At 46.9% G+C, this 13,315-nt stretch overlaps 1 protein-coding gene across 1 annotated transcript in view; it reads left to right on the top strand.

Annotated features, from left to right (window-relative positions):
* Positions 1-7,118, top strand: part of pcgf5b (polycomb group ring finger 5b) — a 49,064-nt gene extending 41,946 nt beyond the window's left edge. Inside the window, exon 10 of the mRNA XM_056291945.1 lies at positions 6,732-7,118. Coding sequence (XP_056147920.1) covers positions 6,732-6,779 — 48 coding nt within the window. The 3' untranslated portion in view covers positions 6,780-7,118. The remainder of the gene's footprint in view (positions 1-6,731) is intronic.
* The last annotated feature ends 6,197 nt before the right edge of the window (positions 7,119-13,315 follow it).

Here is a 13,315-nt window from a genome sequence, read left to right as displayed (position 1 = left end):
CGCCGTGCCGCCCAATTTGATTTTAGGTGTCACGCATTTCTAAATTTTCTTAAGACGGTAGAAACTTTCTATTGTGAAATGTACACTGGTTGCTACACTTGTGTTAGACACGCAAGGGGTGGGAGCGGTTCAGTTTAACCTGCTAATCATCGCAGCACAGCAGGCAACGCTGCCATAAAGCCTATTGCTTTTTCATAGTACGTTGATATACATCTTGTTTTATTAATTTGTCTGAGCTAATGTGCTGTTATTGCCGTTTTAACACCCCGTGATATTTTTTCATATTTTTCCATTCGCTTTACAATGGACAGTTACCCTTAAAACCCAAAACTAAAGAAGGTCCTGGCCATGAGCCTTTCTGCTCTGTAATAAAAGCATCTCTGGCGACGCTGCCAGATGAGACGCACCACATGAGGCGTGGAGCCAGACTGGTTTGACTGGTCTCTGTGTGCACATGATGCAGCAAATTGGAGGGAAGATGGCAGCGGAAGATGACAGCAGCTGTGGCAGACTGGCTCAGTATCGCACCGGTAGCCTCTGGTCTCGCGGCTTCACTTGTCTAAAAAAAGCTGCAAAAGCAGGAGAGAGACACACAGAGATACCTTTTTGTCTTTAATTTTTTTTCATGAAAGAGGCCGTCTTTTAATATCTTATCAACTTTTATTTTATCAGCGAAGCAGGACAGGAATTTGGATGCAGACAGGCATCCCAGCATGGCATGCTACACGGATAGCAAGGCCTCATTTAGCACAATGGGGGCACCGCCATAAATGTGGCCTATAGCAAACATGTCGGTGAAAAAGGAAAATATACCGCTGTTCAAAACGGCGTTTATGATGCAATTCACAGGTAAAAGAAAAAGAGCAGTGTTATGAATTATGCACCAACAATACCAAGGTCAGAAAAGAGTGAGCACATTGTGTTGCAGTAAATATCAAAAAGACTTTTTCAGAATCAGAAAGAGTCTAATTGCCATGTGCATTACATGCACTGGCAGTTTTACTTGGTGTTGTTGGTACAATTAGGAATACAACAAAAAGTAGGGGGGGGGGTTTGAATTGGCTTTGAATTGCTGTTTTGTCTATTAAAAGAAATTGATCCTTGGGGGGTGTCTGGGTGGCGTAGCGGTCTATTCCGTTGCCTACCAACACGGGGTTCTCCGGTTCCAATCCCCGTGTTACCTCCGCCTTGGTCGGGCTTCACTGGCCGTGTCTGCGGGTGGGAAGCCGGATGTGGGTATGTGTCCTGGTCGCTGCACTAACGCCTCCTCTGGTTGGTCGGGGCGTCTCTTCGGGGGGGGAATAGCGTGATCCTCCCCCTCCCCCTGGTGAAACTCCTCACTGTCAGGTGAAAAGAAGCGGCTGGCGACTCCACATGTATGGGAGGAGGCATGTGGTAGTCTGCAGCCCTCCCCGGATCGGCAGAGGGGGTGGAGCAGCGACCGGGACACTTTGAAAAATAGGGTAATTGGCTGGATACAATTGGGGGAGAAAAAGGTGGGGGGGGGGAAATCCGAAAAGAAATTGATGCCAATGGTCAGTTATATATGTAGTGTCAGTTATATACGTACAGTTGCACAACTGAAATGTGGCAAGTTAAAAAAGATCTGCATCACTAGTGTAGAGGTCAACAGAGTCAATAGAAAAAGTTTGGGCAGAATGTGTGATTGGGCAGCAGAATGTTAGACTCATTACTGGGTGGTGTCTGCGACAGTGTGACAGGCGTGGGCGCAAGTCCATGAATACTGGGATGGCATCCAGCGCTCTTTACCTGTGCCCCCGTCCACAGGGCTAGTGGTTGTGTCAGGAAGGGCATCCGACATTAAATCTTGCCAAATCAGTATGCGGATTGACAAGACCATACCGGATCAGTCCAGGGCCGGGTTAACAACGACCGCCATTAGTGCTGTGCCCCTCACGGGGTACCGATGGAAACTGTCAAATCTGCTGTGGCGACCCCTGAGAAACGGGGATCAAGCTGGAAGGAGGAGACTGGGCAGTATTTGGTTGTGACTGAGTAGGTGAATGTGTAACAGGGTGTTGTTAATGTGCCCAAACTAACTGCCCCTCATTGGTTAAATAATAAGAGTTAGAAATAACACGCAAGGAATCATAAGAATTTGAATGTTTATTAAAGTTCCAACTCAATATTTTGTGTATTAGCACTGCCAGATAATAACTTCTCTTCACGCGGTGGTGGTTTGTGCAAAAGGAACAGATATGATGGTTCAGAAATGAAGTTTTCAGATACCAACAACTGCACCATTATTTTTGGTTTTCAACTCCGCTGCGTCGCACCCTGGCTGCCGTCCTGCTGAGCCGGGCCAGGACCGCTCAGTGGAAAGAGTGTGTAAGGGAGTGGGTGGATATTTTTAAGTCTGAATCTAAAAAAAATGTGGCTTGAAGTCAGATGAAACGGAAGCCACCTCTGTTTCCTTTTTGCTTGGCAACGCCGGCAAAAAGAAACGGGTACAGCTGAAAAGGCCGACAGGTAAAAATAAGATCGCACATATCCGAAGCTGCGGAGCTGGGTTCGATTTACACTGCATAAACGCAGCCTTCGAGGTGTTAACTATTACTGTAAAATAAGATGAATCAAATGCTTCTCGCGTTCACAAATATTAAGAATGTATTTTACAGTTGTCCTGCCATGATTAGTCAGGCGACATACCCAGGGTACGACCCAATTATTTTAACGGAGGAAGCAGCTGATATCGCTGCATCAGAGGGTCAAACCCAGGACCTTCTGTACACCTGGGTAGCATAGCGATCTATTCCATTGCCTACCAACACGGGGATCGCCAGTCCGGGTCCCCGTGTCGCCTGTGATCCCCGTGTTGCCTCCGGCTTGGTCGGGCGTCCCTGCGGGCACAATTGGCCGTGCAGGTGGGAAGCCGGATGTGGGCATGTGTCCTGGTCGCTGCGCTAGCGCCTCCTCTTGTTGGGCGGGGCGCCTGTTCAGGGGGGGAGGGGGAACTGGGGAGGAATAGCGTGATCCTCCCACACGCTACATCCCCCTGGCGAAACTTCTCACTGTCCGCTGAAAAGAAGCGGCTGGCGACTCCACATGTATCTGAGAAGGTGTGTGGTAGTCTGCAGCCCTCCCCGGCTTGGCAAAGGGGGATGGAGCAGCGACCGAGATGGCTCGGAAAAGTTGGGTAAGTGGCCGGGTACAATTGGGGGGGGGGGTCCCTGGGTTTGACCCCAGTTATTTTTCCGTTTTTCTTTGTATAGGTTTTCCTCTGCATACCATGGTTACCCCATGTAGTCTCAAGTCCATATTAGATGAACTTGAGACTCCAAATTGGTCCAAAAATGTATGAATAGAGTGAGTCATTTAGTGCAGGGGCCCTGTGAGGAACATCTGTGTCGAGGGTCTTTCCCTGCTTGATAGTTTACTCCCTGCTACCCAGAATTAGATTATTTTGTTACTCTTGTGACAAACGAATGAAGTTAGGAAAGTAAACCGTTATCTGAATTCTGGAGTGCTAAACACTGAATGTTATCCGTTTTTCCCACGCACATGTCAAGTATTCTGTATCGACAGAGTCAGCTATGACCTGGGGTGATGTGGGGCGACCCCCCCCCCAATTATATAGACCCTCAACAACATGAAGTACGTTCAGAATAATGTTTGTTAAGACACCCCCCCCCCCCACCCCCAACCCATTTCTGAGATGCTGGACGTTGATGCTGTTCATGCCATTTGGAAGGTCCTCAGATAGCCACCCGGGTGAGCAGCTTGCTGATTGGGATTGGTCTCGTAACCTTGGGGAGGCCCCTGTCTACGTAAGGCTGCAAGTCCCTTGTCCGACGCTGCTCTCTGTCGCCGCCCACTCTGATTAAGCATGACTCACGTCTACGGTTAAGTCAGATCAGGCAGCGATTGTGTCAAAACCAAAACATTATGTATTCGGCCATGAATCTTTAAAGTAAACGAGAAGTCAGTCGTGTTTCGCGAGCCAGCAAGTGCTGATCTCAGCACAGGAGAACTGGAGGAGAACTGTTCCGCGGTCCATGCCTTGTGGTACACCCTTTTTGATAATTAATCAGTTATTCTGATAATTATTTCTAATTCAAATATGGCAATAATAGCCGTCCACTATAACCAACAGTGGGTCTGTGTTGCATTTGATCAGTGACTGAAAACTACAGAGAGGCTTCAGGTTTAGGCCCCGCCCCCTCCGTCAACAAACGAGCTTGTTTTGGGGTTTTGTGGTCTCTGCTGAGTGTGACTGACATAGCAAATCTTTTTCGCTCTCATCTCTCACTATACATGAATCACCATCAAACGGAAATTCCCAACTACTGGTTATTACTGATACCTTGATGTACTATGTAAATACTACATTTATGTTAACTGTCGTTAAGTAGGAAGGAAGGTTTTGCACTTAGGGAAGAATGACTGAGAGGGCAAATTAGAGTTTTACAGCCCCACCTATCAACGTGCTTCTTCCCCATATTTGACTGTCTTTTTATCTTTTAACTATACAGCATTTTTGGTAGATGATTTTTTTTTTCACTGTGCGATTTATCAGGTAATCTTTTTTTTTTTTTTTTTTTTTTGAGCATTTCATTTGAGCTTTTCAAAACAGTATACAAACCACGCAGCCGCACATGGACAATACGAGAACGCTCACTGTACATTATAGACGTCTCAAAAATTAACATACAGTAAAATAACTTAAAACGGAACAATTGAAATTAAAATAAAAATTTAACGACTAAGAATAAGTAAAATAGAGAGAAAAAGAGAAAATTTGAGAGAGTGTTTAATTTTAGCCACAATACAATGGTCTTTTACAACACTAGTGTGGTGAAAATAGAGACTATGCAGACGTTCCTCTAATCATGCGAGATGGGGGATTCTCCATGCTGTTGATAAAAGGTTGCCATATTTATAGAAAAAACATTATCTTACTCCTTAGTGAGTGGGCTATCTGGTCCAGAGGTGCAACTGCTCACTTCTGAGATTCACAATCCAACCGGCAATGGGAGATCTGACTCCCATTTCATTGCAATGCATTTTTTGGCGGATGGCCAGTAGGATTTCTCTAAGCTTGATGGAGTGACTATGATTAAGATTAGAATTTGAGAGGTTGCCCAAAAGGCGTATCTGGGGATCCGTTGGGAAAGTAACTCTGAATTGTGGATAAAGCATCGCAGATCCCCTGCCAAAAACCTTGTAGTTTACTACACTGCCAAGAGGGATGGAGGAAAGTGTCCTCTGCTAGACCACACCTAAAACAAAGGGAGGAGAGATTGGGGTTAAACCCACATAGCTTGGAAGCAGCGAGATAAAGCTGATGTAAAAATTGAACTTGAATTAACCTGCTATATCTTGAATTGATTATAACACCATTGCTACACAAGTCCCTCCACAGTTCCGGATCATTCTCTATACGTCATTCCCTCTCCCACCTCAGTCTGGATCGCTCTGGTTCAGGAATTGACAGGGAGGGTAACAGGGCTTCGTAACCCTTAGAGATGGCTCTAACCAGCGGTTGACCGTCATGAAAAACAAGCTCAGTGGGTGACATCTTGGGTAGTCTCCACAGTCCTTGAAGGTTAACCCTTATAAAATGTCTTAACTGTAAGTAATAAAATCTTGGTCAGGTAGTTTATATTTCTGCTTTAATTGCTGGAAGGACATAAAAATTCCATCTATATAACAATGCTCCAATCGAGCGATACACCTTTTAGGCCCAGACTCAAAGTTTCTATTCTGGTAGAAGATGGGGATAAGCCTATTTCCCCACAGGGGAGTCCTGAGAGACAGAAAACCGTCTCGCCCAGACATGATTGACTTTCCATACCCGTTTATATAAAATATCTAACATGATCTGATCATTTCTAGCCTCTCGGTGTTCAACCATGAGGTTGGGGGGGGGGGGTGTCCCCATCAAACAGCTGAGTCAAAAAAGTCTAGATTGTGCCGCCGAATAGTAAAGCCTAAAATTAGGAAGTGTGTGTGTGTGTGTGTGTGTGTATGTGTTAAAATACTTATGTGCTGTGCATCTGGGTAGCGTAGCGGTCTATTCCGGTGCCTACCAACACGGGGATCGCCGGTTCGAATCCCCGTGTTACCTCCGGCTCGGTCGGCCGTCCCTACAGACACAACTGGCTGTGTCTACAGGGGTGGGAAACTGTATGTGGGTATGTGTCCTGGTCGCTGCACTAGCGCCTCCTCTGGTCGGTCGGGGCGCCTGTTCAGGGGGGAGGGGGAATAACGTGATCCTCCCACGCGCTACGTCCCCCTGGTGAAACCCCTCACTGTCAGGTGAAAAGAAGCGGCTGGCGACTCCACATGTATGGGAGGAGGCATGCGGTAGTCTGCAGCCCTCCCCGGATCGGCAGAGGGGGTGGAGCAGCGACCGGGACGGCTCGGAAGAGTGGGGTAATTGGCCCGATACAGTTGGGGAGAAAAAAAGGAGGGAAATTCTAAAGAAAAAACAAAAGCTTGTGTTGATGAAGGGACCAGTTCTAGACCAGCGGCACGGTTTCAAGACCCAACCCTCTGCCAGGCTATACCTCCCTCCGTATCGCGTAAATAACATCTGTCTCGCTTAAGTTGTGCAAGACTTTCCAGTTGATTCTCCGCAGGTGTCGTGGGGTAGAGGAAGAGTATGGCACACACGTGAAATATGGATCTTGTTAAAAGTCGTTTGTGTAACAGGGAAGACGGATGCAGTTGAACCGTCGGAAAATAACGTCTTTCTGTCCTCTCCTCAGAGCTATCCCATGGTTCTGGAGTACAGGCCACGCATTGACTTTGGCTGAGACGAGCCTGCAGGAAAAGGACTACATCCACACACGCATACATACACACACATACATTTGTGCATGGACCAACAGTCACACACACACACACACACACACACACACACACACACACACACACACACACACACACACACAGAGAAGCAATGTCCAGCCACAGAGAAAATTTAAATGTATTTTTGTACAGCTGACGATAAAATACGTATGTTGTTATGGTAAAGAAGTTTTATTCTATATAGACTAATATATGCTATAATATATGATATTTTTAAATGTATGTTCCTGTGCCTAAAAATCTGTTCGGATAAGAACTGAAATACGACCATATCTTCACTTGCCTGTCTGAATCTGTAGATGAATTAAATGTTGATTTTCTACTATTGAAGAGGATTTCCCTGGTTTTATTGTAACGTCCTCAGTGCTGCACGGCGCTGAGTGGAAAAGAGCATCAACATCCGCTTAACACTTCATAGATGCACTCCCTGCACATACGCAGTCGCCCTTCAGATGAAATTAGGGGCCAGGCGAAGGAGGTCACAGTTGCTGGTTGATTTTAATCTTCTCAACTGTTCTACTCTCTCCCACCTGTAGTCTGATCATTTGGTCGGAGCCGACTTGTTAAATTTTAGGTTTCGTACCCAACCAAGAGTTGAGTTGAAGGACGTTTTAGTTAAGGCAGACCTGCTTAGTTCTTTAAGTGGATCCCCCCCTCCCCTCCCTCTTTTTCTCCCCAGTTGTACCCGTCCAATTATCGCACTCTTCCAAGCCATCCCGGTCGCTGCTCCAACCCCCTCTGCAGACTACCACATGCCTCCTCTGATACATGTGGAGTCGCCAGCCGCTTCTTTTCACCTGACAGCGAGGGGTTTCACCAGGGGGACGTAGCGCGTGGGAGGATCACGCTATTCCCCCCCAGTTCCCCCTCCTCCCTGAACAGGCGCCCCGACCGACCAGAGGAGGCGCTAGTGCAGAGACCAGGACACATACCCACATCCAGCTTCCCACCCCCGTAGACACAGCCAGTTGTGTCTGTAGGGACGCCTGACCAAGCCGGAGGTAAGACGGGGATTCGAACCGGCGATCCTCGTGCAACGAATAGACCGCTACGCTACCCAGACGCCCAGTCGTCTGTTCTTTTAACAATTCTAATGAGTTTCTGAGTTACCTCCTGGATGCTAATTATCAAATGTTGATTTTATCAGTGAAACTCTCATGGCACAGTCAGTAAGTATTGGTGGTTATTTTGGATGAAGTTTTCTTCTGATTTGTGTGATCTTGATGTCAGGGCTCGCCTCCCGCCATGTGCAAAACGTTCCACAATAACCTTTCCCCCAGCGCTATTTCGCAAGGGCATTGGTGATCATAGTGCAGTTAAGGCCCGCCCTCAACAATTCTGATTGGTTCTGATCGCAAGCAGCAATTACTGCATCTAGCCAATCCTCATTGGTAGCGCCACCTGTTGGCAGATTCTAACTAAATGTCGTAGGCTCGCACATGGAGTGTACCTGCACATGATTTGGCACCAGGGATTGGCTAACTGTACTGTGCAGTGTGTCCACTCACATCACCTCTCACTCTCTCGCTCTCCCTCTCTCGCTCTCTCTCACTCCCTCTCTCTCTCCCTCTCTCTCTCTAGCTCTCCCTCTCTCTCCCTCTCTCTCTCTCTCTCTCTCTCTCTCTCTCTCCCTCTCTCTCTCGCTCTGGCTCTCTCTCTCCCTCTCTCTCTAGCTCTGGCTTTCTGGCTCTCTCCCTCTCTCGCTCCCTCTCTCTCTCCCTCTCTCTCTCTCGCTCTTCCTCTCTCTCTCGCTCTGGCTCCCTTGCTCCCTCTCTCTCTAGCTCTGGCTCTCTCCCTCTCTCTCTCTCTCCCTCCCTCTCTCTCTCTCCCTCTCTCTCCCTCTCTCTCTCTCTCTCCCTCCCTCTCTCTCCCTCTCTCGCTCCCTCTCTCTCTCGCTCTGGCTCTCCCTCCCTCTCTCTCCCTCTCTCTCTCTCGCTCTGGCTCTCTCGCTCCCTCTCTCTCCCTCCCTCTCTCTCCCTCTCTCTCTCTCGCTCTGGCTCTCTCGCTCCCTCTCTCTCTCTCTCTAGCTCTGGCTTTCTGGCTCTCTCCCTCCCCCCCCCCCTCTCTCTCCCTCTCTCTCTCTAGCTCTGGCTCTCTGGCTCTCTCCCTCTCTCTCTCTCCCTCTCCCCCTCTCTCTCTCTTTCTCTCCCTCTCTCTCTCAGCCAGGGATGACAACACAAACGGAACATAGACGTCAACTGATAATTTTAATATCTGCATTCCATAGAGACACTGTAAAAATAAATTTGTTGGTACTCGACATACTCAAATATCCAAGCTGATATCACTGTTACAGTTTTACAAGACTGCCTCGCCCTAATATCATCCCACCAAGTGTCACCACTCATCACAGGTATCAGCATATCCAAGAGGGAGCCAAGCAAGTGAGCTAGCAGGATATTCCCATGCCTTACCTCAAGGCGGTGTCAGTGGGTTAAAGGTTAATGGCACTGGCTCTCTTACAAGTTGCTGTCACACAAGTCAAGTCAAGTCAATTTCATTTGTGTAGCCCAATATGACAAATTATACATTTGCCTCAAGGGGCTTTACAGCGACACAGCATCCTGTGCTTAGACCCTCACATCGAATATCATGTATTATGTCTCGGAAGTCACGTAATTTTATGTGCACCATTTGTGTAGGACATATATCTGTGTGTGTGTGTGTGTGTGTGGCAAGCAGGACATGGTTCAGAAGTAGTGACACATCTGGGCAATGAGGAGCACCTGTGTACAATTATCTCTAAAATCTTCATTTTGAATATATGTGTACAGTTTTGTATTTTTCTGTTTATTTAGCTGTTGGCTAAATCTATCTATTCATCTATCTATCTATCTATCTATCTATCTATCTATCTATCTATCTATCTATCTTTCCATCTATCTATCTATCTATCTATCTATCTATCTATCTATCTATCTATCTATCTATCTATCTATCTATCTATCTATCTATTCCTGGCTCATTGCATTTGGACCATATCTGGCCCACACAGCACATGCCACAACATATTTTAAAACAAAACTCAACACATTCGAGACATCTATGGCCCGCACACAGCTTGCTGTAACCGATACAAAACCTGATCCATTACATTTGGCAATCTCTGGTCCATACAACACATGTCACAGCCAATGTTAATTCTGGCTCATTACATCTGGGGATGCTGGTATTTCTTGAAAAGGGGCTATTTGTAGATTATCTTGGTTTGTAAGCGGTAGATGAGTGGAGATGATCACAAAATGGTAATCCTTGAGCTGTGCATGCCTCCATCCTGAGCCAAGCAGGCTGGTTCTCAGGGTAGAAGTAGCACATGGCTGCTCCCACCTGTGTTGCTCAGCAGTATCATCATAGCCAGGAGAGTTGTGAACTTCCTCTATCATAGGACGGATAAAGTAGGGAAAGTTGAAGTCTTATGCCTTTATTTTTCCAGATATAATTGGGAAGATTGTCTTGGATTTGAGGGAGGATGATTTGGTGAGGGTAGAGGAATTGGCTGGAATTAATTGAGAAATATTAACAGCGTGCTCATTTTCAGCATAATGATACGGCCTTTTAAAGAAATTGACATCGAAGGCCATCTGTTAAGTGACTCTACGACAGGTTCTATGACCGGCTCAAAGTCGGCAGGCATGAGACCGCCAGTCCCTGGAGTGAATTTAATCCCTAAATGGGTGAAAACTCCCTTAGATACCAGAAATGGGGTCTGTATCTCTAGCTGTTGCCTCTCTTGTTCATGCAAAAATATAATAAGCTGATTTAGTCGTATTAATTTTGTATCCCGAGAACTCTGTATGCTGACAAATAACACTGTCAGCATAAAGGGAAAGTCCATGTTGTGAGTGAACCATTGTTATGGTGGGGCAGTCTCCATTACTAGTTTAAATTATAGCAGGGATTGAGGACAGCCTTGACAGGTTCCTCTCTACAGGACGGGTTTAGAACTTAGATTATTAGTAACTATTTCAGATGTTGGATTCTTGTATATTATGTTAATCCACTTAAGAAAGCATTTTATACTTTACCAAACCTTTCTAACACTTCAAATAAATACTTCCATTTAATCATGTCAAAGGCTTTCTCTGTTTCTCTTTATTGTTGCTGTTTTTGAACTAGCCTAGCCAATGGAAGCTGTAGCAAAGGCCCAACGAGTTCCGTGTTGCTGTGTTTTCATGCATACACTGTAACAGTACATGAAGCTGCTTCCTGTTTCTGCAGAATTAAGTATTTGTACCATTAGTGCAGTTTCACTAGAATCAGTCCACTTAGTCAGTAAGCCATTGTTAAGCTTACAGTGCACAAGAAATGTTGGGTTATTGAAACGTGCAACCATCGTGAAGTGTGGTTTTAATCTGGCCTGTGTGAAGTAGTATTTCACCTAAAATGGCCCTTGACTTCATAGTATATGGTCATTGAATAGGCCTGCTCCATTCACGCACGCACACACACACACACACATACACCAGTTGCACACAAACACACATATACACACGCACCAACCACTCTCAAATCTTTACACTCAGTGAAATTTGATGACCTCTGACCTTCACTCTGTCTGCAATCAGACAGTTACTCATTCAGCCTCCCAGCATGTCATCAGCTAGGAGTGATTTGCTCTGGTCACGATATAACCGTCCCCAAAATGGCTCCTGTCACTGAGCCACGTCTTCGAAGCATCATCAGCCAACAGTGACTGGTCAGCAAGTGTTTAATAACATGCTCTTAAAATGGCTGCCGAAGTCCTCACCGGAGGAAGAAGAGATCCAAATATGGTTAACATGCTTTGCCTAAGGTATCTCGCTGTCTGCCAATCTGCTATTCTGACGGTCTCCCTGCCTGTCTGCATGTTGTGCTGACCGGCCGTTAGTGCTTTATGACAGCTACCTGTGATGAGACGTCCTTCTGGGACGATGCCTCTAAATATGGCCAGTAGTCAACTTGGTGATTGTCTATGAATGCTGAGAGCTGGCACTTGGTAAGCCTCCTGAAAATCCACCATGACCACATTCCCTACTGATGTGACCGTAGTGTATACGTGTGTGTGTGTGTGCGTGTGTGTTTGTGTGGTGTGTGTGTGTTTAGTGTGGTGTGTGTGGGTGTTTGTGTGGTGTGTGTATGTGTGTTTGTGTGTGTAGTGTGTGTGTGGTGTGCGTGTGTGTAGTTTATGTGTGTGTGTAGTGTGTATGTGTGTAGTTCATGTGTGATGTATGTGTGCTTTTTTGTGTTTAGTTTATGTGTGTGGTGTGCGTGTGTGTGTCGTTTATGTGTGGTGTGTGTTTAGTGTATGTATGTGGTGTTTGTGTTTGTAGTGTGTGTGTGTGTTTAGTGTAAGTGTGTGGTGTCTGTGTGTGTGTGTGTGTAGTGTGTGTGTGTGTGGTGTGTGTGTGTAGTGTATGTGGTGTGTGAGTGTAGTGTAAGTGTGTGGTGTCTGTGTGTGTGTGTGTAGTGTGTGTGTGTGGTGTGTGTGTGTAGTGTATGTGGTGTGTGAGTGTAGTGTAAGTGTGTGGTGTCTGTGTGTGTGTGTGTGTGTGGTGTGTGTGTGTGTGTGTGTAGTATGTGTGTGTGTAGTATGTGTGTGTGTGTGTAGTGTATGTGTGTGGTGTGTGTGTGTGTGTGTGCGTGTGTGTGTTGTATTCGTATGGTGAATACGTATGTGTGTGTTTGCTTATCGTTTCAAGGCTTTAAGGCAGAGAACGACGCTGTATGAGGGCAGTGACGTCCCAGCGGGGCATTACGCAGTGACGTCATAGCGGGGCATTACGCAGTGACGTCATAGCGGGGCATTACGCAGTGACGTCACCGCGGGGCATTACGCAGTGACGTCACCGCGGGGCATTAGCTGGTAGCTGACACGCCGTGTTCACCCAGGATGTCTGACGAGCTGCTGGAGTCCACGACCCGGTTGTCTTCAGCGCCTGGGCCGCCGCCTATGTCAAGCTGTCCTCTTTATTAGGGGGATGTCCTTCTGAGAGACATGTAGACCGGTGCTGCTCATCTGTCTCGTGGACTTGGACTTGGTCCTCCGGTTCGGCATTTTGTTCATGTTGCTTTGTTTTTAAAAAACCGGAAATGGCCGTTTTGTTTTACAGTCTGGCATAGCCGGCCCACAAAGGTCGCTTGGCTCATTGTGGTCTGGCGAGGCTCAGTAGGAAGGATTTTGGGTTGTGGGGGTGGGGGGTGGGGGGCGGCCTCAGGCCGTAAACCGGGGAGGGTTCAGATGAAGACAGCCAGCGAGCAGCGCTGTATTTAGGGAAACAGCAACAATGACTGTGATGCCCCCCCCCCCAGACACACACACACACACACACACACACACAGGCCTCAGTTTGGTCCGGCTTGCAGCTGTGGGGCACAATCAGGTCTAGGAACCTCTGCAGACTCGTGTCACGAGCACAGCTCGCGAGATCCAGGCCGGCTATGCCAGAATGTTGTTGTTGTTTGTTTGTTTGTTTGTTTGTTTACAGAATTTGGCAAAAGAATG

The sequence above is a fragment of the Lampris incognitus genome, chromosome 13, assembly GCF_029633865.1.
Source record: "Lampris incognitus isolate fLamInc1 chromosome 13, fLamInc1.hap2, whole genome shotgun sequence".
Taxonomy (NCBI): Eukaryota; Metazoa; Chordata; class Actinopteri; order Lampriformes; family Lampridae; genus Lampris; species Lampris incognitus.
The sequence above is the reverse complement of the archived record's forward strand: the minus strand, read 5'-3'. Positions and strand labels throughout refer to the sequence as shown.